General features: G+C 39.2%; 1 protein-coding gene across 2 annotated transcripts; it reads right to left on the reverse strand.

The window, feature by feature from the left end:
• Window positions 1-403: 403 nt before the first annotated feature.
• Window positions 404-24,411, reverse strand: LOC145764874 (uncharacterized). Of its 2 annotated transcripts, XM_082576563.1 has the most exons (14): window positions 24,321-24,411; window positions 21,436-21,485; window positions 8,404-8,548; window positions 7,427-7,525; window positions 5,805-6,662; window positions 5,605-5,717; window positions 5,172-5,331; window positions 3,924-4,482; window positions 3,642-3,745; window positions 3,070-3,236; window positions 2,160-2,254; window positions 1,871-2,022; window positions 1,340-1,665; window positions 404-1,071 (listed from the first exon to the last, which is right to left on the reverse strand). In XM_082576563.1, the coding sequence occupies exons 3-13, from the start codon at window positions 8,489-8,491 to the stop codon at window positions 1,355-1,357; spliced, it is 2,706 nt and encodes a 901-aa protein (XP_082432689.1). In that variant the 5' UTR covers window positions 8,492-8,548; window positions 21,436-21,485; window positions 24,321-24,411; the 3' UTR covers window positions 404-1,071; window positions 1,340-1,354. The 2 variants fall into 2 exon arrangements, with proteins under 2 accessions (XP_082432689.1, XP_082432690.1); XM_082576564.1 differs by lacking the exons at window positions 21,436-21,485; window positions 24,321-24,411 and adding an exon at window positions 8,782-8,846.
• Between the last annotated feature and the right edge of the window lie 2,539 nt (window positions 24,412-26,950).

The following is a 26,950-nucleotide window of genomic DNA, read 5'->3' on the forward strand; positions in this document are numbered from 1 at the left end:
GACTACAGATTATTCCGACACGCATGTCTGAAGATGTAACTTTTGCCAGTGTGTTCTTGCGTTGGACGCAGAGTCTACAAATACATTCATTTTACATGCATTTCAAAAGAACTCTATCACTGGATCGCTAATGTGGTGATCGCGCGTCTTGGAATTGGCAGATGACCACACTAATGCGTTCAATTTCGGTGATTTTACCAATACCCTTCTATCTAGGTAACGTCAGGCTTGATAGAACCGTCATCGGTTAATCCGTACCTTTGCCTAATCCGGATGGAATCGCCGGTCAAATCGAATCCGGATTAACCGAGTTCTACTGTATTGTTTTTCTCCGTTGTGATGGTCAGAAATAAAAACAAACTGAACTGAGGGTTCGCCCAGGTTGAGATCTCTGCTATGAGTCTTCAAAGAATTGTGTAATTCGTAGCAAAGATTTTCGAAACAATGATATTTCAAGCAATAGTTATCCTGTTCAGTATGAAATATCTAGATGGCTGCGGCGTTATTTTATTCGTATTGTGTATAAATGTACCGTGCTATTCTCACAACAAACGAAATAAAAGTTTTCTCTTTCTCAGTATGAAACAGCAGACAATTGGTGGGAAATAATAAGCACGAGTTGCATTTGGCACAAGACGTCGAAATAACATCCTACAACGTATAAATAACATGTGCGATATGACCTAACAGTAATGAAGGAGAAATAGACGCTCTTTGAGAGATACAGTAGCTACATTATGTAAACACATAAGCCAATGATACGAACATACTATTACAAGGAATTGCTTTAAAACTGATGTAATTGTCTCATGCAAGGGCAACTGGGTACATACGAAAGTATATTCTCACTTTTCACTTCCACAACAACCAAGCATGAAATGTTAGAACAACACCACGAAGTTATACACTAAAAACTGCAGTAAGGCTGCATCTTTATCATTTTAAATTTGTTGCGTTATGTATTAACACAAATACGTTGGTGTGTGCTGGATGAGCTTGCCAGCAGCAGTACGAACAAGCTTGTTGTGTTTGAACATCGACTGTTAGAAATGAGGTAGATTTCGTTGATATCTGTAATGAACGGAATAATGGTAAGCTGGCATTGTAGGGTACTTCAATAACAATGCTCGGAAAATGGAGTGACGGTCAACTTTTAACGCATGGTTTGAAGCAACGTAGCAGTCAGCAATTTAAAACTTTTACATTGATTCAACGTCTGTAAACCTTAAATTGATGTAAAAAGGTTAATTGGCTGTCTGGGGTGCTCAAAAGATAACTGGTTGGAATTGCGACTTCGATATTCCCAGGAACAAATATAACCAACTTCTCAAAGACTCACCACAAGTGACATCGACTATACATCGGATTCTTTGGGGGTGCGATTGCCTTGCATCTCATACGAAGTTAATCTTGGGGGTATAGGGGGAGGGTACGAAGGCAAATGATAAGGATCAGCTATCTTGTATGGTTGTTGAGGAGGGGGCCTTGTAGCATGAGGAGATGTGGGGGGTGCAGGGGGCAAGTTCTTCTTGCATGCCATCAGCCAACGCATCACTCTTGCGTTCTTCTCAATGATGCTGACGGAAGGAGCGCTGGCAATACCAGCCGTGGCTGGATCGACTTCCATGACGTCATCAGGACCATCTCGGACGTAGGCCGACGCTCCTTGAAAAAGCAGTTACGTCATAATTTCCATTGACTGGTGAACGTTACCACTAAAATAACACGATTGCCTTTGCATCTAGTTCGCCATTGTCCCAAGCTCCTCGATCCTTGGACTGGTGAAGCAAGGAATGCCTGCATTATGTGCATTAACGGTTATAAGAACGCAAATAAGACAGCTTTCATATAGAACCACTCCCTGTCTTACCAGCGAAAGAGAAGTCGGATTCGGAACTGACATGCGCAGTAGTGAAGAGAGTGTCACGTGATGCGAGGAGAGGGGAAGCAAGCTCGTTCATTCCCATTGTTGAGAAAAACTTGTCCAGTTCATTCTGGAAGATACTGACATCCGACCTGGACCTGCAACCAAGAACAAGTCTTGATACCAAACCAATACATGTCTAAGGGAGTAACATCGACAATCTTGGCCTCAGGCCGCACTACATTAACAAATCATTTCACATGAAGTCATCATCCATCTTTTCTTGATCGCTCACCTTTGACGGTTCCGCTTCAGTGACGAATATGGCGTTGACGACGATGACGATCTTGACCCATGTGATGAGGTCATCCGGACATGATGGGGATTCCCCTGTCGATGATATAATTTATCAAAAACGAGATTACGGCTCCAGTTGTTAGGCTAGAAAAAGTTTGTGATATAGTCTGAAATACAGGCTGTGGTGAGAGACCAACCAGTTACTCAATTCAGAGAGCCCAGCTGAGGCCATTTACACGATTAAAAGTGTTTGATTGTTGTCAAGACTGTTTCTTAGAACTCCTGGTGCATTGTGACACCAAGCATACATTTCTCACAATCAACAAAAGTGTCGCATAAATGACCTAAGCTGTAAATTGAAAGCTACCCAACAACTTGATGTTTTCAAACCGCCATGATCCGAAATATTCGCTTGAAGATTACACAATAAAACTTTGGTAGAGAGTTCGCTTTGTTGAACTTTAGACAATTTTAATTATGTTATATTTCTTTGGGTAATAAAGTTACTTTGTTATGTCTGTCTCTACTAAGTTAATAAAATTATCAAATCACTGAATCAAATGCAGTTTACACAATAACAAGGTTTGAAAATCTGATTTACAGTCCATACCGCCAGCTTTTCGATTGAAACCAGTCCAAATGTATGTTTAAAGAGATTACTCAAGTAATTAAAAGCTATTTTAAAACTTTTTATTGGCACTCGTTTCATAACGCACCATTACAAAGAGTTTATAATTGACTTTGATACAGAAATAGTGGAATCAAACATTGCTGGACTCACTTGTGGCTTGATACGGTCAAAGGGAAAGTGCAAATCGGGAATTTTGTTTTTCGGTTAATAAAATTTTACATGTGACGTGTCAGGAGACGTCAGGAAGACCATGAGAAACGTTAAACTACAAACTGACCTGCTTGTGCGGGGATGACGTGGGTGACGTAGGGTTGCTACTGTGACGTATTGGGCTTCCCTGGTAATTATTGACGGGGTAAGAACACGTAGGTTTCATGGGGGCGTAATAGTGGCCCAGACCAAAGACTTTTCCTTTCCTTGGCTTCAAGTCAGATGCTGTGAGATCTGAAAACAGGTCACCGTTAGATGGCAGTGTGTGATATGATTTACCATGAGTGGAATATTTTCTATTGAATCCTAAACCTCTTCCCATTTTCGCAATGTTCAAGGCATGCTAAGCAAAACACAAATCGAACACAAAAGTCAAACGGTTCTTAAGCTGAAAATATTTTATATGTCTATTGCCAAAATTTTTCAGTTGTGTTTGTGCAAAATCAGTGAAGAATTCTGCTTTGGACGCTCTAGTGCTGAAGCAGAACGAATTATTCGAATTTATCGGTGAGAACGAATTTTATAATCGGTGAGAACAAAACCGCATGTGCTTGTGGAACGCAGATGCATATAACTCATTGCAGCTGGTGCTACGTTTTTATTTCAAAGACGCTGACACGTTTAACCTGGGCAGCTTACCAGTCAGTGGCTTGTTAATGTTTCCCGATGCTGAACTGGAAGTATTTTGTGACCTCATAGTGTTCACTTGTTCCTCCCTGCTATGGCTTCGGCTCGGTGACGCACTGTAAAAGTCGCGTCATTAACGTCGATAAATGAGCGTTAGCACACAATTATGTCATAATGACGTGCCTTCTAAGAACAATGGGAGAGGAAATAAAAACATACAATGGAGCAGCAGCTTTCTTAACATTATTGACATGTCTCAAACTGCATGAAGGTGGGAACAATTTGAGGACTTACTTGATTCCATAACTTGGGGCAACTTCTCTTCTAGCTCGAGGGGCTAGCATGGGTGAATTTGGAATTCCCCCGCTGCTTTCTTGGCTTGGAGCAAGATCGATCCTGTTCAGCGGCTGTGACGTACTCGTGACGTCATTCGAGTTCAACCACACACGTTGTTCTTCCGAGGAATTTCTATGGCGATCGCGAGAGTCCTGCGGCGAAATTTTGCATCGCTCTGGGGATCGGCGGGTTGACATTGTGACGTCATTCGTCCAGAAGCTTATCCCGTCGTCCCCGGTAGGGGTTTTCGAACGCAAACTGTCTGGAGTTTTCGATCTCAAAAGGTTATCGGCGTCTTTCGCTCCCCGCCGGAAGGAGGTGGTTGTTTCCGCTATTGTTGTATTGCTCCTCTCCCCATAAGAGCTGCTTGGTGCAACCAAGGTCTTGCAGTCCATGCTGGCATCCGGGGACATACTGTGGTACGCGGTGTCCATGTCGTCATCTTCCAGAGGGTTCAGGACCTCCTCAAGAGCCTCCGACAAGCTCTTCCTCACCCCAGGTCGGTTTGGGTAAGTATCTGGAATGCAAAAAGCTTCATTCAAAAATTGACTAAACAACTCGATTGCACAGGTCAACAAATTCTTTTGATTTTTTGTTGCATGAGATTTTTTAATGGATTCTGTATGAGTTTGGAATGCTGATTCCCAATCTGCAATCAGTTTCTTTCCACATGCTCTTGTTTTTATACAATCGACAATTTAAGTTTTTCTTTATTTGTAGCATACATTTAGTGCTTAAATCTGATTAGCACCAAATATTTTTTATTTATGATATGAACTGGATTGAACTGTTTATGATCAAGAAACACAGTACTTAATTTTCACTATTTTTCCAAGCCATTGTTGAATTTTCTCTGACCTACATTTTGGACTTGAACTTATACGGCAAAAATGACCAAACTGTCACATTGTAAAGATATAACATTTACATTGAAAGAGTTCCATAGCGAAAGATTTTATTTTACAAAAAGAAAAAAAATGTATTTGTTTGTCTGGTATTAATTCCATGACGACCATAAAATGTCCACACAGTCATTTGGAGCTCTAAACATTGAGGTAAGAGGCCATGATGCCTGATGTGGTTGTGTAAAAATTTTGTTGACATGATGTGTTATCAATTTGTTCATATGCGTTTGTGATGAAACAAAGCGAATCTTACTCGAAAGACTTCGTCTTTCACTCAACATTGCATTGTGACGACACAAACCTTCGTGGAAGGAAACTCTGCTCTCGTTCCTTCTCATCTCAGAAGTGGAGGGGGGGAGACGAGCCCAGGACTTGCGCTTCTGGGCCTGGGGTAGACTGCTCAGGGGTGTCGATTGCACGGTAGCGGGGTCAGGGGGTGTAGAAGGACCAGAAGATTTAACCTAAATAAATAACATAACATCGCGTTTATAAACGTATCTTCTAAATGGCAAAGGTTCCGTTGTTTGTTGTGTTTGAGTTGGTGTAACTAAAACTGGACACTTTAAAGAGGTGGGGTTCCAATGTATGACGTCACAATTCGCAATTGAATTCGGTTATGATATCAATCTTTGCAGCGGAAATTCCAACCCGGACACAAGATCTGAGCAGTCGTAAGCATCGTCCTCTTCTTTGTCAAAATGCAACTTTAAAACAATAGCAAAACTCACACGTACCAGTGCTGTCGGCAGGGTGGTATCAATAGAGCGAGAAATATCCAACGACCTTCGCTTCAGCCGGTGTGAAGATGAAAGGCGAGCACTTGCACCGCCACTAGATGGCTCCTTTTCTGTTAAGAGAAAAATATTAAAAATACCAAACCAAACATTGTACAAAAAATCATACATAGAGAGAATAAAAATTTAAAACATTTCACCTTTTGTTTCCTTCTCTTCAAAGTTTTGAGGTGAATCTTCGATGCTTTCTAATTTGTTGTTATTTCTCTTTTTAATCGCGACCTCCATTGCTTCCTTTCCCGATTTATTTTCAATCATGGAAAGAGATCTCCCGAGAGCCCGCGGTGACCTCATGGATGAACTTCTATCCTCTACTTCGCCGTCATCTCGATGTTCATCGTTGCGTCGCGGAACAACAGTGAAGGTCTTTATGGGGCGGTGAGCGGGAGAGTCTTTTTCCGACTTCATTGAGTTGACTTTCTTCAGATTCTGACGAGCTTGTTTCAGTTGCGTTCTTGGGCTTACCATTCCGGCTTCTGTGCCGGCATTTGGTTGCTTTTGGGCCCCGGGTGGGCTGTCTTTGTTCACACGATAACGACTCGCTCCGACGCTGGATGAGCGGTACTTGCTCGAATTCGCTACAGCGGATCGAGACTGTCGCGTCTTGGTAACGTCAGCATTGTCGCCACCACCTGCTATTGTTGACGTCACAGCTTTCAAACCTTCCTTCGCTTTGTTCAAATACGAAGATAAGGACTTTCCCGACCGGCCGTCCTTAGGGGACCGACTTCGGCCTCCTTTGTTTTCAAGAGGGTTGTCCATATCCTTAACCCCGTTCTGGTCCCCTTTACCTCTGAACCGACTGGAATTGAGCACACGCAACCTGCTCATGGAGTCCACATCTGTGTTGGATCGGTTCAATCCGCGGCTTGTTTTGGCGTTTCTTTTGTCGCGTGGTGTGATGTCATCGCCCATGACGTCACTGTCCACGATCGCGGGCGTAGAGCTTCCAGTAAAACGGTTTTCAGCGTTTTCGGTTTTTAAACTGGCGTAAATTTCTGCAAAACAACCGCAATCTGCTTAAGATCCATGACAATCTGAAAATGTGAGGAAAGATTTACAATAAGTTGTTGCAAGCGCATAAATTGCTTATCAAGAGGGTAGATAACCTAAACAGATGCCCGTGCAAAATCCTTGTATTGTATCATGGCCATATAACGGCCGCCTTGTGGTAAATCATTTCGATCTCGAGCACGCTTAAGCGTTCCCGTTTTATCACTTTTACTTTTTTCTACGTCCACTATGACAAGTATTGTTTTTCGCTTTGATGGCGGAAAATAAAACAATAAACAAAACAGACAAAAACAACTCGATATTCTACATAACCGTACTAAACAAGATACATGCGGAGCTGAAAATAAAAATTGAAATTTGTATCTGAACAACCGTACAAATAAAACAATGCTGTAACTCTAGAACAACGCCCTAGTGTCAATTTGAATGTAATGGACAAGCTATCAAGTAAGCCAGCTTAAACAATGTCCCGGCTGTTTGCAGTTCAACTTTAAGATGACTGACGTTTCGTTTGGAATTACAGTAGATGGCCAATCAAGAGCTCTTCAAGTGTTCACAGACAAAAGTAACACAATTAAAAAAAACGCGCAGTTTCAAGATTGTGTGCTTCAAAGGCTGCCTGCATATGCTTAGTCTCATTCTTTTAAATACCACATTTATCGTTTACGTTTTTAATATCTCCTTTATCCTTTTAACCATTTCATGCGTTTCAAACAAAAACGTAATAATGGAACAGATTGTCATCTACCTGTGGTGGCGCGACGCTGTCGAACTTTGGCACTCTTTACGTATTTCAGTTTGTCCGCTTCCAACCTCTCAGCAGCAGTCTTACGGCGGCTGTCAGAACCTATGCAATGCGGACGTTATTATGAAACTTCAGATCAAATCAAAATGAATTGATGTAGAACTAATAGCGGAGATGAGATTCAATACCCTGCTCGAGCTAGTTGTTAAAAAGCACTCTTCGCCTCTTCAAAAAGCGTGTTTGTTGGGTGGGCACAGTTACCAAACGAAAGGCAGCTCAGAGAAAAAATGATTAACAACTCTCATTGGTGAACAACTGCTTTGCAAACGAGCACTATAAAATCAACTTTACTTGAGAGCGACTGTATCTACAATGAAACAGATATGTCGAACAAATTACAGATAATAAATGCAAATTTTTCGACATAATACGTTTGCAATAAATTACGTGAGCGATTAAGCTGATAGGCTAATATAAGTCATTTCGAAAAATACCGGGCGGCCACTCAGAATCTTCCCGCGGGCCACGGGTTGGACAGCCCTGCATTAAATGTTTCCTTAACAAACAAAATGGTTATCATCCCAGCCTCACGTTATCACGTAGAGTAGTAGACCATACACCGGCAGTACAAGCAATTAAGATGCTTTGCAGTATATAAGGATCAGAGCGAGGCGTACGAAAAAAGATGGCCGAAACAGTGTGCAAAGGCCTACAAAACTGAGAAAAAAGTTTTCTGCAGCAAAGCTTCTCATGACAAAAATCAACTTGAACACTAAAACAATCGAAAAAATCAACTTGAAAAAATATTTTTGGCAAATATAGGACCCCAGTACATGTTTAACTGCAATTGACTTCAGCCTTCAGTTCTTTAGACTTGTGAAAGGTGTCTAGGCCACATACTTTCGTAGGCCACAATGCAGTGATAAAGAACGAAGAAACACCCTGTTTTTGTGATCGATTCCGCTCTAAAAACCACTCACCGTTCATTGAAGAATTTGTGGAACGGAAATATTCTGGTCCTCGGTTGAGGATCTTCATCGGTAGACTGCTTGGCTCTGCTGTTGTCATGGTGATTACAAATGCATCATTTCAATGCTTATCTTTATAAATATGAAAACTCAAAATCTGGAAAAAGAAATGTATCAATTACATTGAGACAGACATATGATCAGACTTAATTTCAGACTTTACTTTCAGTGTAACATGACCTTTCACTATTCGTGGAATGTTTGCAAATTCAAACAACTAAGCCCAATGACGAAGAAAACAACTACCGCCTTGCTCAACAACCTACTCAAAAACACAAAACTGACTCAGTCTTGGAAAAGTATTTTTCGTTTGTTTTGAATTATACATACCGGTGCTGTAGTACTAAGAAGAAAACGCAGTTGCTGGAGCCAAATGACTAGAAAAGTATTTGTAGGCTGTCGGTAGAACTGCAATATTTGATCTCACTTTCCAGCAAACCTCAAGTCATCACATTTCCTTTGAGCTGGCGCTTATAATTTGGAAGATGTCTGCAACGTGATGGGTACGAAAGGACATTTACAATTAACAGTCAAACGCATCTCAAGTAGGTTGCCTAAGTATTAACCCAACAAGCCTAAGCTACTTGTAGATGGATATGCTGCTAACACAATACGAGTATCTATGTGTAAATATGCAGCCCACCAATGCGGCAAGGACAACTATAAATATAATGGCTACCCGCACAAAAAGACATGCAACTATACATCTGTAGTCTACCAACACGTATCCTGCCAGAGCAATTAAGTTTGAAAAAGCTTTTCAAAAGCGGCGGTGGCGCAAAGACGATGCAGTTTGACAATCCAATACTGAAGTATACATGTCAACTATAACTTAGTCAAACGTCAACAGGTCACTGTTACTGACATAACTGGATTAGAGTGGCCAGTCTTTACAGAAACCATTCGACAACATTCGGCAGTTGATGCAAGAAAAATGATTACATATGATATGTAACTGTTTGGGATATCACGGTAGGAAACATCCTCTAACTCCAGACGACGGCTGATGTCATCTGATTGCTGGTTGACCTTATGTTTTACATTTGTCGTTCTTCGAGCTAACAGAATTATGTTTTTTCGTTTTATCAACGTTGTCAAGTATCGCTTCAACACAACAATTCGCAACGAAGCGTTCAATATAATCTTTTGTGGTTATAATTTTGCAAATGAAAACGTATGTTCACTGGTTTCACATCAGCTCGACAAACATGAACGCAAACAGCTCAGACATGCCGGCTGATAGCTCACTGGATTTTGACTCTCAAGTGAGCAAAATCCGACTCTTCAAAATGATTTCATTGATTAACATTACATTTATGCAAAGATGAATTTCCTCAGCCGCCCGACCGCAGATTACAGAGAAATGACCTCATTTGATAAGGTCATCATTTCAATTTCCAATTTTTTTGAACAAATAACAACATTCTTAGACGTTGCAACAACGCAAATACTGACAAATTATACACCAAAAGTCATCTGCTGTTCGCCAGCTGGGCTACAGCATGACGTCACTCCAATTAAGTAGCGATAAAATTTCAGTTCAATGAGTTTGGAAAATCTAACCAACTGGGCACTGCTGGTGGCCAGCTGGTACCAATGTAAGCGTAAACTGGCTCGAGGGTCATTAAAACCTGGCAGTAAAACAACGTCAGAAGTTGTGACAAGAACTCACTTAGAAGTCACATTGATTTCCAAAGGCAGACAAGACACAACAATACAACAGTGTGTGCACTGTGCATTATAAAAATATGTTTTACATTTTTTATATAAAAATAATTTAACAGTCGAACGTTTTCGGCATAACTTAAGACCTCATTAGGAATCCAAAAATGCAATAAATTTCAACTTCTTGAAGGTAACTTACTAACTAACTATAAGCATCAAGAAATACGCAGCGATTAAAAGCAATAGTGTGGAAAACAGACAGGAAAACAAATTGCATTAGGAAAAGGCTACATAACTACAAAAGAATTTGCACCACGGGGTACGTGATACATCTAGTAAATGTTGAGGAGAATGGACGAGCCTCTCGCAAGTAATTGTTTGTTTAAATTTGGGTTGTAGCGTTTGATTAACATTAACATTGTTTCCAAGGTGAGAGTCACGCGATGTAAAGTGATTGTACGATGGGTGAAATCTACAGGCTCTTTTGCATATCATTATATTCGCTAGCATCCGCAAGTTCTATTTTGCAGATTTTGAATGAATTTAAGCAAGGATTGGTTTGCTGGTTAGGAAGAATCCAAGATCAACGTAAAAACTAAACCAGACTTGTTCAGGAATGGCGCATAAGCACCAACGTTGTAAAGTGGATGCGCTTATTGCGCATTTACACACACCAAAATTTCTACACTCTACACAGGAAATTGGTTTACGCATTATTTGTGCGATTGGACTTTGGATGGAATCCTGCATCAGAAGATTCCCTAATTTAAAATATAAAACCCGATGATGATGATGAGAGAACGCAAAACCTCACTTCGTTTGGCCAAAAACGACAACTTCATTCACTCAGAGCATACTTGCAAAGCTACCTTGCCTCAGTCGATTGGCAACAAGTTTGCCTGGCAAGCTATAACTTTGGATGCCAAACAAAAACTGAATACCTTCCTCTGTTTACCTGAATACCTTCCGAGGGGCAACAATCGTAGTTACTGGTTTGCCTTAAACAAGTGTTTTCCCGATGTGCCCATCCAATTGCTAAGTTTGATTAGCCATTCATATAACTGAACGATCATAACCCACATTAAGCAAACACATGGCGATAATAGTTGTTTCATCAGAGACAAAATAATGGCCGCCCACTAAATACTGTTTCCATATATTCGTAAAAGGCCACTTTGTTCAGTGCAAGGACAGTTATTCTAAAACGTGAAACCTTTCGAAACCGCGGCCCTGGGCTACAACAAGTTTGTTTTGTAAAAGAGCGCTATCTCTAAACATTTACTTATCGTTTCATTAACATGTTCTAACATCTTTCGTAAACATTTCTGTTGATAATTCTACATGTCTTCAATGTTCCATTCCATCCGCAATTCAGGGGCAGATCCAGAAAGGAAGGGGGCAATTTTAATAAAACACAATAATGTGGGGGTGATTGCCCCAATCGCCCCCCCGTAGACCCGCTACTGATGCACTTCCGTATTAACAACTTCAGGTAAACTTTCCAAACAATGATTGACATGTTCACATGTCAGAACTCAGAAAACGTGAGTGGTCAACCATAACTATTAAAAACGAGATTATGTGACATATGTACCTGTGCGACGATGACTTTCATTGCTTCCGGTACCAGTGATTGGAGGATATTGTTGGGTGATAATGGCAGCAAGTATGACAACATGACACATGAACTCCAAGTCTAGTAAACAAAATTTTTCTGCCATGGAACAGCGAAATCTTCCTAATCATCGCTTTCGTGTTTTTCGTTTCTGCTAAAGTTGTTTAGGTTGACCAGCAGATTGTTTCGAAAACTTAACTTTGGAAGCACTTTCAATAATTTTTCGCCTGGTCATATTAAAAAAAATGCAAAGACATCTGTTGTATCATGGCTTCCTTTAGTTCGTGATGACTGTGCTAAACTAGCAAACAAAACTTTAAAAATTAAATACAGAACACAACTCAACACTTTTTATCACACAAAATAATGAACAGTTTGTATCAGCTACAGAATTCGTTTTTGACGGCATTAAAAACCTGATTCGGCAATTTTGTGACTAAAAGCTTAAGAACTCATTGCACTATGTTCAGATAGTCTGACAATGAATTTCCTACTTTTGTTATCACAAACAGCTTTCACCGCAATTTCCTTCCTCCCATTAAATTTCTAGCGGAGAATTCGCTTACTTTTCCCTAGTGAAACATGAAAGTAGGTCTTCTTAGGTCCGGCTGAACTAGGCGCAGGGAAATCGTGCATTCCAACACCTATAGGCTGGCAGAGTACGAGTGCAGCCTTCGACTGGGTTGATGTTGATACAACGTTGATGATGAGACAATAAAAAACAAAAAGTTTACATGCAAGACCAAAGATCACAGCCAGAACATGGTCTATTGTCAACACCGATGTAAAAAGATCACCAGAGCACCCTTCTGTAGCAGTCTCAATTTTTTACTGTCACTGTTCCGCAATATTCCGAAATAAACATAAAACTTTATTTTGATGCAAAAATCTTTTTCATATTTGTTTCATTTTGAATTGCCTGTCTTGGCGAAAATTTTGTTTAATCAAAATAACTCTTGCTTGGTAAGGACCTTGCACATGAACACCTAGGAAAAATGTAAACTTCGATCTGATATTCTACTCTGACTGATAAAAAGAAATGTTTAAAGAATTGAGTTTAAATTCCCCACATTAAACCTTTAACCAGTGAGATAAGAAGAACGTGATAAGGCTGCACCTGGTCCAACATTGCCAACTGTCCAACTCAGCGATTACATTGCACACAATTACTTGTTAGGTTAGAAACTGAACATTTAGATAAGTTAAAACTTCGCAATGAAACAAAACACGAGCATTAACAATTATTGAAGGAAGTCCAAATCCCAGTCCGTAAATCAACCCTTTTTGTCATTGTTTCAACGTCCACAGACGCTAAATGCACGACTGATTTGCTAACTGGCCAACAGCTGAGACGGTCAATCCATCTTTCTCTGAACTAAATCGTTGTATCTTTTGATTGAACATGTGTTAGGCAGTTTCACTTGTTAGCTGCTGAAAGGCATTTTCTACGTCGCTTGTATGATGTCACAGGTGACAACACAACGTCACAGTGAACTTACGAACAAACGAGTTTCTCCATACACCGCATGATCAAACAAAATCTGTGGTAAACTTGATGACAGATATAATAGCGTTTGTCACTTCGACAGATGACTTTGACCAATAAGAATCAAGCTTTCGCTCGGCGGATGCCACTGACCCGAAAACTACAACATTTTCGTTTTTTACGAAGGAGAAACTCTTTGTCACACTTTAAGGATATGAAGTCAGAACAAAAACGAAGAATGAAAAAACGAGGACCGAGAGACCCACTGAGTACTGAAAGTTTGCTTTAAACAGTTTGACCCAAACTAAGACATGAACTAAAACAAAGCATGATACTTTTTCAGCTTTCTATGTTAAATTTGAAAAGTCTCAAACAAAAAGGCTTCTAAATGTTAAGTGAACACCGAGACAATGCATGAGAAGCTTCTATTTGGTTTAAATCTGCACTTGATGCATTGCGGTTGCATTTTGGGCACACTAACCTTGCAAATATTTCAATTAGAACACGTGGGAAAGACCTTTTTCATCAAACAGAGTGCTGAAATGAGCAACGGCTTGTAAGCTTTTATCAAGAAAATGTTGAAACGAAAGCAGCAAGACCAGAAAAAGATTCAAACACTTCCTTCAGGCAGCGACCTTTTCCGTTTTTACACCAACTAATAAATATCATTCTCATGGAACAAAGTTAACATAATCTCTGAATCTGATACAAATTCACTACACAATAATTCAATAAAGTGATCCGGGTAAAATCGTAATGAAAACACATGCAAACATAAAAGCAGGAACATTGATACCCAATAGTTTCAGCTGCTACGACAGAGCCCGATCCCAGTAGAAGTGAAAACGATGCTAACAATGATTACAACAATTACTCCGATATAATGGCCGCGGCCATTACATCGGAGTTGATTCGATGTTGATTCGATATTGATTCGATGTTGATTCGGTTGATTCGATAAGCGGCGTTGATTCGATCCGACAAAGGTTGAGCACAACTTCAGTCTTCTATACATCGTTTCAGACGTTTATTATTACTATAACTGTGTTCGCCGCCAGTGTAGCCAAATCGTTTGGCATCCGCCGGCTTCGATCAGTCTTTCAACAAGGTTGATAGGATCTCCATTCTGTTTTGTCCTTTGCGATGTTTTGCAATCGATGGAAATGTGGTGCTCTATAATCGCACAAGCTACGATTTAAGTAAGTTCCGTCCCAGAAACTCAAACAAGAAATTCAAGAGTTTTGTACAACAACAGTTATTTCAAGTTACCTTTGCGTTACTGCTTATCTTTAGGCAATGTCAGAATGAAACAGCTGTGAGTTTTAAACCTACACAAACAATTTTCAAATGTTAATTATCATCCAACAAAGACAAAAACCTCTGTACAAGCACACTATCGCCAATGGCAACTTCACTAACCGCAAGTCTCTAACCAGGCACGTTGAGACAATGATGATGAGAGCTTGGAGTGTGCCTCAGGCAACTGCCATCCAATCAAGAAGTTCAAAGAATAAGAAACAACATTTAACCTAAAATGCCCACGAAATACCGAAGTAAGTGGGTGGTTATCAATAAGAATATCACGATCAATTGATGGCCTGTAACTGCCCTCCTGTTAAAAAGGTCGCTTTTACTGCAACAACAGTCTCATTTAAGCATAGTATGATTGTATGCCATAAACTGGGTCTTAGGAGCTTACAACTTCATCTGTAAACATATCGGCCTCATTTCTGAAATCTATTCAATCTTCAAGCAAAATATTAATTTAATTCTTTGCATATCGTCAAATGTCGTGTTTAGGCTTATTACCCCATCAGCACCGCGCTGACTCCATGCTATCGATCTCCACCCGGCACCCATACCGATGTGCAACGCTTCCATTTGTCACAGCAAAACAATAAACACTTTGTTTTGTAACACAGTTGGTAATAAAGCGCATCACAATGTATATTGTGATGGGAAACGGGTCAGGTAGCCTACACTGGTACAAGCGCATCAAAAGAAGACTTAGTCAAGCAGGATAGTTGTGACAGCATTGGATGCGTTGACCAGATGAGGAGCATACTGATAATGATAATAACAATGATAATATTAGCCTTGCGAGGAACAATTGCTGAAACATTGACGTCTATCGCTGTTAATTCTTGCAACACTAGGCCAAAAACAACAAGTCCAGTTTGAAATTTGTGTAGACTGACGGATTCGCTACTTCTCAAGTTTCAAAAAATTCGATGCAATTATTTTTCAAGTATTAAAAATTGAATGAGGCTGTTTACCAGGCAAATGTTGACAGGAATTTATTTTCATGTATTAGTTGCAGTGTTCAACCAGACCCTCAGATAGCATGTTGGTCGAACTGCGTGCAATACAAGTACAACCAAATACTGTGTTGGAAGTGTATGCGATCACTGACGTTTCGCACAAGATTCTACTAGCTTTCCTCTCCCTGAGAACAATGCAAAAGGTAAATTATTTCTGCTTTCAACTCAAATGCTACATCCCAATGGCTTCCAGTCACTATTTGACAAACAATCAGCTTTATGATGACTTATTTCAACACGAAACCGAGAAAGCTAAATCGGCCGCACGCGACTCGCTGACTAAATATAATGAAATCCAGATCAACAGATAGATAAAGCGCTGTAATCGCGCGAAGCAAAACGCGATTAATTATGCAACGTACAGCTAAATCTGCTGCAAGCTCCAAACAAAACCGAATAAGGCTTTGTGGTATCCTTGATGAAGGCATCGCAAAAATTCCTGTCTGAAATTTATAAACAAATTTACAAAACTGTTCAAGTACACCATCAAATTCAGTTGCACACACTTCAACGAGATACGGTGTTGAAAGTTTTAAAATAATCTTTTTTTAATATTTCACTCCACAGCGTGGGTAACTAGCCAAAAAAAGAAACATATTCTAAAAAGCAAAATTGGTTCATTTCTCACAAGTCGCCAAAAACACTGCAAAATGAAAGGTAATTTAAATAGCGTGTTTGTGTTGTTTAAAAATTAATTCTATCAAACATGACGTTTAAATTTCATGAAAATTACAACTGAACATCACGCTCTGAAGATGACCGTCAATGAAACATTCAAGTAGGAATAGCATTGTCTGCGGTTAAGTACGAATGGTATGTTTGCTTTTGACGTCACAATGGAAAACGATCGCCATCAAAATTCCAACTTGTTATTCATCTGTTATAGAAAGAGAAGCTACCTCGGACATGGGCGGTAATTGTGGTAATTAATGTTTTCAAACAGTTGTCTTCTGTGGTGGTGAAACCCTCAAGCAGCCAATACAAACAGATATAAGACGTTAAGGAATTAATCAATATAGTTCCTCATGCAAGCGATTACTTCCGAGTCAGCGAATAAGTTCTTTTTTATATTGATGCTACGTTTGCAGACGAAGAACCCAAGCATAAGACTGGTTTGTTGCTGAGATTTGATGACTTGTCAAAGTTACAAATGGTGCAACGCTCTACAATGGCAATTAGTTTCTAACTGACACATCATTAACATTCTACACTACAGCGACCAAAATTCTACCTACATTCTACACTACAGCGACAAAAATGTAATAGAAAACCATCTTCAAATGCTTTAAATTACAAATTTAAACTATAAATAGTATAGCTTTGGTAGAGAGGTACTTTTTAAAAACCATAGACAGACAATCGATAACAACTTAATAACATTGAATTGCATAATTCAAAATTAATACAGAAATGAAATAGATACATAATTTCAAACGTTTTCGGCAAAACTTTCTGCCCTCTTCAGGAAAATATCTTAATTCATCTAAATTCTAAACAAAACAAAATTACTATAAATATAACATAATTTCATATCAACTATTCTTTTACTAGCTTGACACCGCAGCATCACATCGTTGACCATGATGTTTCCCGGCCAAAGTGTTATTCCTACAAAAATTTAATATGATTTCATAAGGTGTAGTCAACTTCCGTCATCAAAAGTGTCAAACTAATCTTTATGATAATTGCCAATTCAAGATATTGCGGTTCTGGAAGACCTCTGCTTTTAACAACAACTTCTTACCTCCACTTTTCTTTTGACTAATTAGGCTACAACACCCCTTCGACAGCAACAGACAGAGAAAGGCTACTCTACCATTCATAAAAGTCAGACTAAGCAGTTGAAGTGCCTGCCCTGGACAATATCAAGTCTAATGCTTGTTATTTGCTGGATCAACAAATGATTAACCAGAAAATCATTTATACGAGGCAAAGTGAGCCTGGCTATTCACAGCAAGAAACTTGACGTGATTTCTCCGACAATCTTATGTGTATGTTTGCGCTAATTCTCCAAAATGAAACTTTCAAATAAACCGCACAAATAACCTTGTTGCTTTCAAGCACAATACGTAGCCTAGACGTTTACGTACAGTACGCTGCAGCAGAGGAAGGTCTTGATATCCCGAAATAATGTTTCTATCAAGCAATTACAACCAAACAAGTACCAGCTACAGCAGACAATGAGCAGCCACCCAATGAACAAATCTGTTCTGACGCGTAGCTTCAGATGCCCCTATACAACCGTTTAAAACAAAACGACGGGAAATCTCAAGTCAGTAAAAATGTCGTTTCCACATTACTTCAACAGACGTTGTAGCAATGTAAAAAAATAACGGATTTGCTGAGTGGGTTTCAGGTCACTAGAAAAGCAACTTCGCTCAGCAGCTGGTTGAGTACAAACAAACATGTTACAAATGCAACCGAAACATCACGCCCAGAGAAACGAGACCCACTGTGGGGCAGTGGACTCAAATAGAAGCGACACGCAGCCGATCGAAGCGGCAAACGCATTCATTAAAAATTAATACAAAAGTTAGACATTGGAGATTTACACAAAACAGTTACAGCTTTCATTGATGCATATCGCAAGATGTTTCGTCCCCATTTCTCCCAATGTAAGTAGCGAAACTTTATGGGAGTGAGCTGGGAGAAATATATTTGTTGTAAAAACTTTCAACAGAACTACAAAGGGTAGTAATAGTAGAAACGGAACAAAAATCAATTATTATAAGGGTGTAATTGAAAGAAAAGTACAAAGTCTCCAACGTGAAATATAAAACCAAGGGGGGACTCGCGAACAAGATTGGCAAAGCAGATGTAACAAAGTAAATCACTTTCAGTTGGTCCAACATACAGACATGACAAGCCAAGTTAAACCATAAACTTTTACAACAAAATTAACCTTAAACAAATAGACACCAGATGACCTAACACTTTTGGCGTTTGAATAATTAAACAAAATCTCTAACCATTAGCAGGAAAACTTGGAAGCGCCGCAGCCAACACAGCTCCCAGCCATAATTTATAAAGCAACCGAGACCAATAGCCTATCCCAGACAACAAAATCCGTCTGTGGACGTTGAATCAATGTAAAAATAACGGATTTTGTTGTCTGGGGTATTTGTGCTGATAGACGACAGACGTACCAAGCCTTCAATGGTTTTCTGTAGCATTGCTGGTGAGACATTTAGTATTTGACATGGGTTTAAGATTGCACTTGAAGTCACATGTTTATTAACATACAACTTTGACACGTTTTAAGGTCACAAACCTTTGCACATTAAACCTAGTGATCAGTGTTGCTACTGTGTTCAAACTTCTTCCATGCTGCCTCATGCTGCCAAGAAGCAGAGCTGTCAGCGCAATTGTCATACAACAGAACCAAGATACTGCAGTTAGTTTTACTGTATATAAGTTACTAGGGCAAGCAAAGAGCAATTAAGTTAAAAAGCTTCGGCCTGCACAAAGTTTATAAAATGCCCTTAAACTGAATTCGATGAGATTTCAAAGTTAGTCAGTAAAAAAGTCAAAATTCATAGTGATGCAAAAATGTGACAAAAAAGTCAAATTTTTAAAGTTTTTACGTAAAAAAAAAAGTAGTTGTCCTAATGCTATGCATGTCACTTCGTAGCTTTCCATGGTTATGAAATTCACCAATCACAAACCACAACGTCAGTACAATGCATCTGACCATTCTTTTTTCATCATTCTTTACATTTCTTCTTGTTTTTGAAGGTAAAATGACAAAAACGTTACAACTCGCCGAGCTACTCGCATGAAATAATTCCACAAACAAATTCCATTAACTTCATTGAAGCTTCACGAGTCGTATTTGACTTTTAGAAAATACTCTAACTGCTTCGTGGGTTGAAATCAATAGAAGCAGCTGAATAGAGCATAATAAAACAGACAAGTGCCTTCGGAATTTGCTGATTAACAAGAAATATACTGAGTCTATTGTTGAAGCTCAGACGCCAGCCAGGAAATCTTAACAAATCCATCATCTGCTCGACTGTAACTCCTCTGCCGCTGAAGCATTAATGTTCTTATAAATATTCTGTAATGCATTGAAGCAAGACAATCATTCACGCCACTGTACAGAGTATAATTAACATTAATATTTGATACATCCATCTGGCAGCACACAGTGTCCATATGCCTGCAAACTTGGCAGCAAGATGGATTCAAGTCCGACGAGTTGAAATGTGACACCTTTGGGACCAAACCGTGGCACAACATTGCTTGTGTCTATGAGATGAGATAATAAAGCTCGACAACGCAGCGAAAGCACACCAGACGAAGCATAGCGATGATGACGTCATAATAGTGACGAGTGTCATTGAGGCGATCGGGATGCTTTTAATCGAAAGCCGCAAATTTCCTTTCAACCAGATTGCGGAAAAGGAGTTGATGCGCGACTTATGTAGATCAGTTCGGAATGGCCCGTTTCGGTGAGTCCGATCCCTATTCGATGATTTTTTCAATTTTTTTTTTTTAAATTATCGGGTACCGTAGCCTAATTATCATTGCCGGTTTAGGGTTAGGGGTTAGGATTAGGGGTTAGAGGTTAGGAACTCACCGAATCGGAGTCACCGAATAGTAGCAGACCCAGATCAGTTGCATTGGTGGACAAAGCCAAAATAATGAACTGTCATTGTACTGTATAAAAAAGGTACCAGACTTTAATTAGCATTCGATATCACTAGGTGTCACACAACAGCATGTGTGATGCCACACAACGTCATGCCCAAAAACACAATGATAAAATATTCTTAGCCATCAGTTTCTAGTGATTGGTGGAAAAAAAACGTCTGGTTGAAACACACTGATAAGATTCCAGACTTTATTAGCCTGGTCGGAATATAGTCAATGAATATGGACAGAGATGTAAGACATTAACTTGATATAAATTGAATTGTTTTAGTTGCTTCTGCATGGGTAGTTTTAACAACATATTTTGATAAACGCTTTTTTGTTTGTCGTATCCAGACTTACGCCCAGTGGGTGAAGATTTAGATTAAGTGGACGGAAAGGCAGAGAAAGGCAAGGAAGCCAATCTTCCTGTCCAACTTTAGGCATGCCTTTAAGTGTCCTACCTAAGACATCGCCGCACGCTCTTGAGCGGTGTCAAACCGGTGCCCTTTCGAGTGCCGTTTCAGGATTTTCACCATACGGCTATGCAGTATGCAGTTAATAAATTGATAACGTATTATTTTTCAAAAGACGTGCACATTTGAAAGCATTCTTTTTAAACACAGAGCAGCTCCGATAACAGTTCTCGTGAGAATTTTATAATCTAACCTTTCAGCAAACGAAACGTGAAAACAGGTTCTCGGCACACAACCACTAGTCCTCAGAGACTTTTGGCAGAAATAGCAAAGATCTGCACTGATTGTGAAAATGTTGAAGGGGCATTTATCAGACAATACCAGTTACTGCGACCTTGCATTACTAAGAAAAGACAAATATTTGTTCAAGAAATGCCGAAGTAGGCATCCCTTCCAATCACTACAAAAGGGAAAAAAAGTCTCATCAGCAAAAAGTGATTACGCTGACATCAGCGAGGAATCGTACTGTATCTCAATTTATGAATCGTGAGTCAACAACTCTTTTAAAACAAACACACAAGAAGCTTGTCAACTCCACACAACTTGTAAAATGAGCGGGAAATTGAATTTAAATTTTAAAACTTTAACATAGACTCCAAGGCTGTGTTACACTTACCAACTAAAACGAAAGTTTGAACTACGACAGCAAACCATTGCAAGCTTGGTGTTAAATGATATTCAGTGGAAGTGGAAACTTAATTCGATCTCAAGTTCATTCAAAAACAACAAAACATAATTACATCAAATTCAGTTATTACTTTCTAATAAAACCTATACAGCCTGTTTCACCTTTGCTGCAGTTACTGGGAATCATCAGAAGGTCCTCATTCAAGTAGAATCTATAAAAACAGTAATTAAAATACATTGGCATAAAAAATTAAATACATAACCAAATTATAAATTAAATACAAAACATAATTATATTGTAAAATCAGAAATAAGTTTTTATCACCTAACGTAAATTCTACATCCAACTACCACCAAGTTTGACGCATCCACTCATGTTGAGATCAGATACGTCATTGATATGTTAATGTGAAATCTCGCAATCATTGACTCTCATATATTGCACCCAGCAGACCCCAACCCTTCGAAATCAGTTGAAGTACAGCTACTTAGTAGTTGATTCATTGTTCGCAAGCTGTTTTTGAATTCTGTAATTCATTCACTTGTTCAATTCATAAACTGATACTTTTCTGCTTCTTTCTTAAAATTCTACAATTATTTTTTCGTCAATTTTCATCGTCAGACGGTGAATCGACGCAAGGTCACGATTTAAAGCCAAAGATCTGTTCTAGACAAAGAAATCGATACTTGTACTTTTGTCGCCATGAAAGCGTAGCGGGTCTTAAGCGTGAAACAATGAAATGTAACAATGGCAGATCTATTTCACATTAGGTTGTTTAAATGCAACTTAAGTTTGCAAAAAGCATTCAAGAATAAAACTGCTTGGGTGGACATCTTTGTGACGACAGCATGACGTAGAAATAACAATTCAACAGCAGCATCAACCCTCAGCAGGCAACCTTTAACATTTTGAGTTTGTCCTCTGACATAAATGATGAAAAAATACTAATACTGCGATATCATCATCGTCATCGGGTTTTGTTTTACAACGTGCTTGTTTTGCGGGACATTTCTACACTCGTAGGCCCCACTCCAGATGACTGGCTAGTTGCATACATGGCAGATTGTACATCGGCTCTCCACTAGGGTCGGATCCCAATAAATTCCATTCTCTGCGATCTTTTTAGTGGTATCGCTTGCTAGTTAACTTTGGCCGGCCAATTCCACGTCTTCCTGGAATTTATAAATTGTGAGCCAACTTCACAGCATCACTAGATCTTTCTACATGCTCACACCGGCGGAGCCTTCTCTCTCTCTTAATACATGATCGATGTCAGCCAGACCCAGTCGATCCAGCAACAAGGTTGATCGCACTGTGGTCAGGTCTTTAGGCTGACATCGCATAGTTGTCTAATTATAACTCTATCATTGCGCTATAGATGGTAAACATTTTGTCAGTTTAAAGCCCAGGCCTTAGTGACGTAGAGCATGGTACTCCGCACACAAGCGTTATACACTCTCCCACGCGTCTTATAAGACAGGTGGAGTGATTATAAGATCGGCAACAGTTCTCTGAATGTTTAAGCCTTTTCGAGATCTACAAAAGCCATGTACAATACAATTGTTTGATCCCTGACAGGTATTTATCTTATTGTTTCACAACAAAAATTGCATCATGACTTGCTCTGTCATCTTGAGTCCACGATAATTTTTCCTCTCCAATGCATCCCCTTTATTTTTGTAAATGGACACAATGAAGCACTGTTCCCAGTCTGAAGGAATCCTACCATGACAAGCGATTGATGATGCAAGATCACGAATCAATGATGCACCTACGTCACCCGCTGCTCTGATCATCTCCACGACTATTCCCGATGGCCCAGGCGCTTATCAGGTCATCTTGGCTATGGTTTGCTTCACCATGTCAATGGTTATTGGGATAGGTACCAAATAGAAAACTTAAATATAAAGCTTACTAAACTTAAAACAATACCAAACATTACAGTAAGATATGAATACAAAAAGTAGCCATCGACAACGAAAGATATTTTTTCCGATAGTGACATCAACATGAGACAAAGTAAGGAGCAATTTTGTTGTTTATCCACAAAACAAAGAAGAATGTAAATTCGCGGGAAGTGCTTCGATCTACTAAACATTTGAAATAAAAGGTCTCAATGATTCTTTGCAAAGTAGCCTTTACAGCGCTCAACGAACTGTTGAGGCTATGATCAGGCAAAAGTTTGTGAACTTTCTAGCATTGTAAGTCCCAAAGGAGTCTTAAAAATAATTGAGTTACCTCAGTGTGAGAAGCGACGTCTCTGTGGAGGAAAACTAATTTCCATAAACAATCAGGAAATTATTGATAAGGAAATAAAAAGTGAAAAATGATGCGTGAAATTTCAAAACAACTTCGCGCAGTTAACTTTTGACCTTTCACTAGCGATCTTTGACCTTTTTGCGAGAGCATTGGCTAGTTCACAATCCAGATGTTGCCTTCCACTTCTTCTGGACGCATCAATAATAAAGCAAACCACGAAGAAAACCAAAGTAGCAAATGACACCGAAATGTTGCTGCTTCTCCCGTCACGCCACAACTACTTTAATAAAACACCCAATTAACAATGGCACTTCAAACTTCAGTGCATGCAAGTCTACCCAGTTCTTTCGTTGGCCACAACGAAGGTACAGGGCACATAGAAAAGCAAACTTACTATACAAAATGCAAATAATACCAGAAAAGCAATTGCATGTTGGAATGATATTATAGGCTATGAACGAAGTAAGTCAAAATGTAACACGCTCTTCTTTTTCTGCATAGCACCGCCTCTTTTCGGAAAAAAAAATGATCAATTTTAGTAATCAAACAGCTAAGTTAAAAAAAACACATTTAGCTTCGTGTTAAAACATAAGTCTCAAACAACCCCATCGGGAGTTGCCGCATAGCTCAGTGCTATTTTTGAACGTTTTGCATGAGATACGTGAGTTCATAATAGGCTTAACCTCTTATTTTTTTTAAGAAAGGGTAAACTCACAAAACTTAAACAATAACAAGGATTCACATAAATAACCGATATTTGCTGAATAATGATAGTTCCGCAACCTACCACACATGCCTCACACCATGCATGGGCCCCGCCAGGTTATGTGATGAAAGTCGTTCCTTTTGTATCACTTTCGGGAATTGTTTATTTTTCCATTATTTTAAATTCACAAGACACTGAACATTATGACCAGCTCTAGTAGTTCAACATAAACCTGAAAAAACTAAATCGAAAAAAAAAATTTAAAAATGTTTTCTCAGCCACGAAAAAAAGTTTTAGTGCAACACTTAGAAATGAAACTCTGGACTATGAAACTAACATTACATGTATTTTAATGTTGTTTTTGCCTAATGTAAGATCATATTTTAGAAATCCTGTTAAGAGGGCACTCGATTTGTAAAGGGGCGATCGCTGACAAAAAGAAACAGTGAGTTTATTTCTCTAATCTTCATCCAGACAACAAATCAGCGTTTTTTTTACATTACAACGTTTGCAGACGTTAAATCAATGTAAAAACGATTGATTTGCTGTCAGGGTAGCGGAATCCCATTAGCGAAGTGAACAAATGTTTAGAATTCCCGCCACAATGGAAGGCAACTTAAAATCAAGTGAACAATTCAAAGCCGGTCTATATCCGTTTGAAGTAAGTCACCGATGCAGGTCAGGAAATCTTTTAACCGACTTCTTCCAAAGTCGACCAATCATTGAAGTTTATTTCAGCATAGTCGGACATTGGATTAAATGTACAATAGCACAACATATAACACATATATTACTGATAAAAATTGGAAACTTGGAGAGGTTATGAAAAAAAAATTTAGTTAAATTCTCATGGTTTTGATAACATCAGATATAAAACAATGCAACATGGCCACTTCTGGATGCTTCACTTTGGAAGAACTTCCACTTCATTGTGTTTCTCTGCAGCCGATTGTAGCAAGAATTAACAGTGATAGACACCGTTATTCACCCAAGAGGCTGGGCTCCTCAGTATCGCACCACTAATTCATGCTACAAGGGTATGCGACCACCGGCTTTACCTGTTAGTTTAACTTTTAACCTTGTGGAAAGAGCCAACAAAACCAGCAAGCTCTAGGGGAGGTGAAGAAGGGAGCATTCATAACGGTGTAACTTCCACGATAGCCATTCAGACCATCTAATATATTCGATCGCTATGGTTTATATACATTCTACAGTACAACAATCATGGGCGAAACACGGTGTCTGTTGATGTCAATTCTTGCTGCAATCGGCTGCCGAGAAACATATCGTTGACTGGATGGTCTAAATGGCTAGCGTGGAAGCTACACTGTTATGGTTGGCGCATCGCAATTGCTTGCTGGCTTAGTGAGTACTCAGCCTTGTGCTGATAGCCAGGAAGAACGCTCTCTTCTTCATTACACTTCATTATTTTACTAAAGTTATCAATCCGACAGTTTTCAATGAACAGTTTAAAATACGCACAATCGCACATCATCATGATACATCAGAAACTTTAATTAGCACATCAAGTTCTACCGATTTCATTGTTTTGAGTTTTTGTAATGCTTTTAATTTATTCAGATCATTTCCTCAGTTTGGTATGAAAGTATAATATGTTCAAAACAAAATCCATAGCAAGCATGATATTTTTGTATAGTGATGAAAAATGTAAATTCACTTACTGTACATCCCTTGATACATATTGTTAAAAACCTGGCGCAGTTTTATTCTTAAGTGTGAACTTTTCAGTCATGTCCTATAATGTTCTTCTACCATTCAATTAATAAAGACTTTGTGGAACTCTTTATGAAATCAGTCCATCATCGATTATTTTAGCAAGTGGCTAAAGTTGGTAAATGATGAAACTGAGAAAGTAACAACTGAGCACGCCGAAAGTTGGCATGTCACAAATCAGCAAATTCAGTTTAGCAAGCGATGACCAAGCAAGTCTAAACTGAGCAAGTAATTTTCATTTGCTGACTTGACAGTGGCTGAAATGTACTTGCTGAGTTGTGACACGCGGAGTGGTCTGACAACTAGTTTTAAGTGCTTTCAGGCAATTTTGAAAAACAATTGGCCTGTCTACTGTACAATGTACATAATCGAACAATTTATAAACTACACCAGGTCTACCTACACAACTTTTGCAATATCAAAAATGACTTTTAAATCAATCCTTCGGTGATTGGAATTGAGACACCCATTTGTACTTTCACACTGATGTCAGATCATTTCACTCCAACATCCAGATGGCACCGTTTGCGATCTGTGAATGTGGCAAGGAGGATCAAACTACAAACCACAACATTAAACATGCCAAATGGTGTGAATGCATCGAGGGAACAGGATGGCCAACCAATCCAATAGTTGCTCGAAAACTGCGTGAACATCTAACTCGAGTTACAGCTACTGCTCAAAGGTGAAAAAACATAGCCTTCAAAAGGTTCATTAATATGCAGGAGAATGGAGTAGAAGAATGAAAAATTGTTTGCAAGAATTCAACATCTTTATCAACATTAAAGGTAAAGGTGAGTCCCATACTTGATCGAAGCATCAGGGGGTGAGAAGATCCTTTCTCTTGGCCGCCTTTCCTTCAGCAACTATGGCCACCCAATTTATTTCACCTTGGTAAAGATGAGCGGTGTTTATCAACAACCGAACAGAGCCGGGAATCAAACTAGGATACCATAATTGGAAAGCAAGCGTCTTAT

Source organism: Aplidium turbinatum, chromosome 2 (genome assembly GCF_918807975.1).
Source record: "Aplidium turbinatum chromosome 2, kaAplTurb1.1, whole genome shotgun sequence".
Lineage (NCBI taxonomy): Eukaryota > Metazoa > Chordata > Ascidiacea > Aplousobranchia > Polyclinidae > Aplidium > Aplidium turbinatum.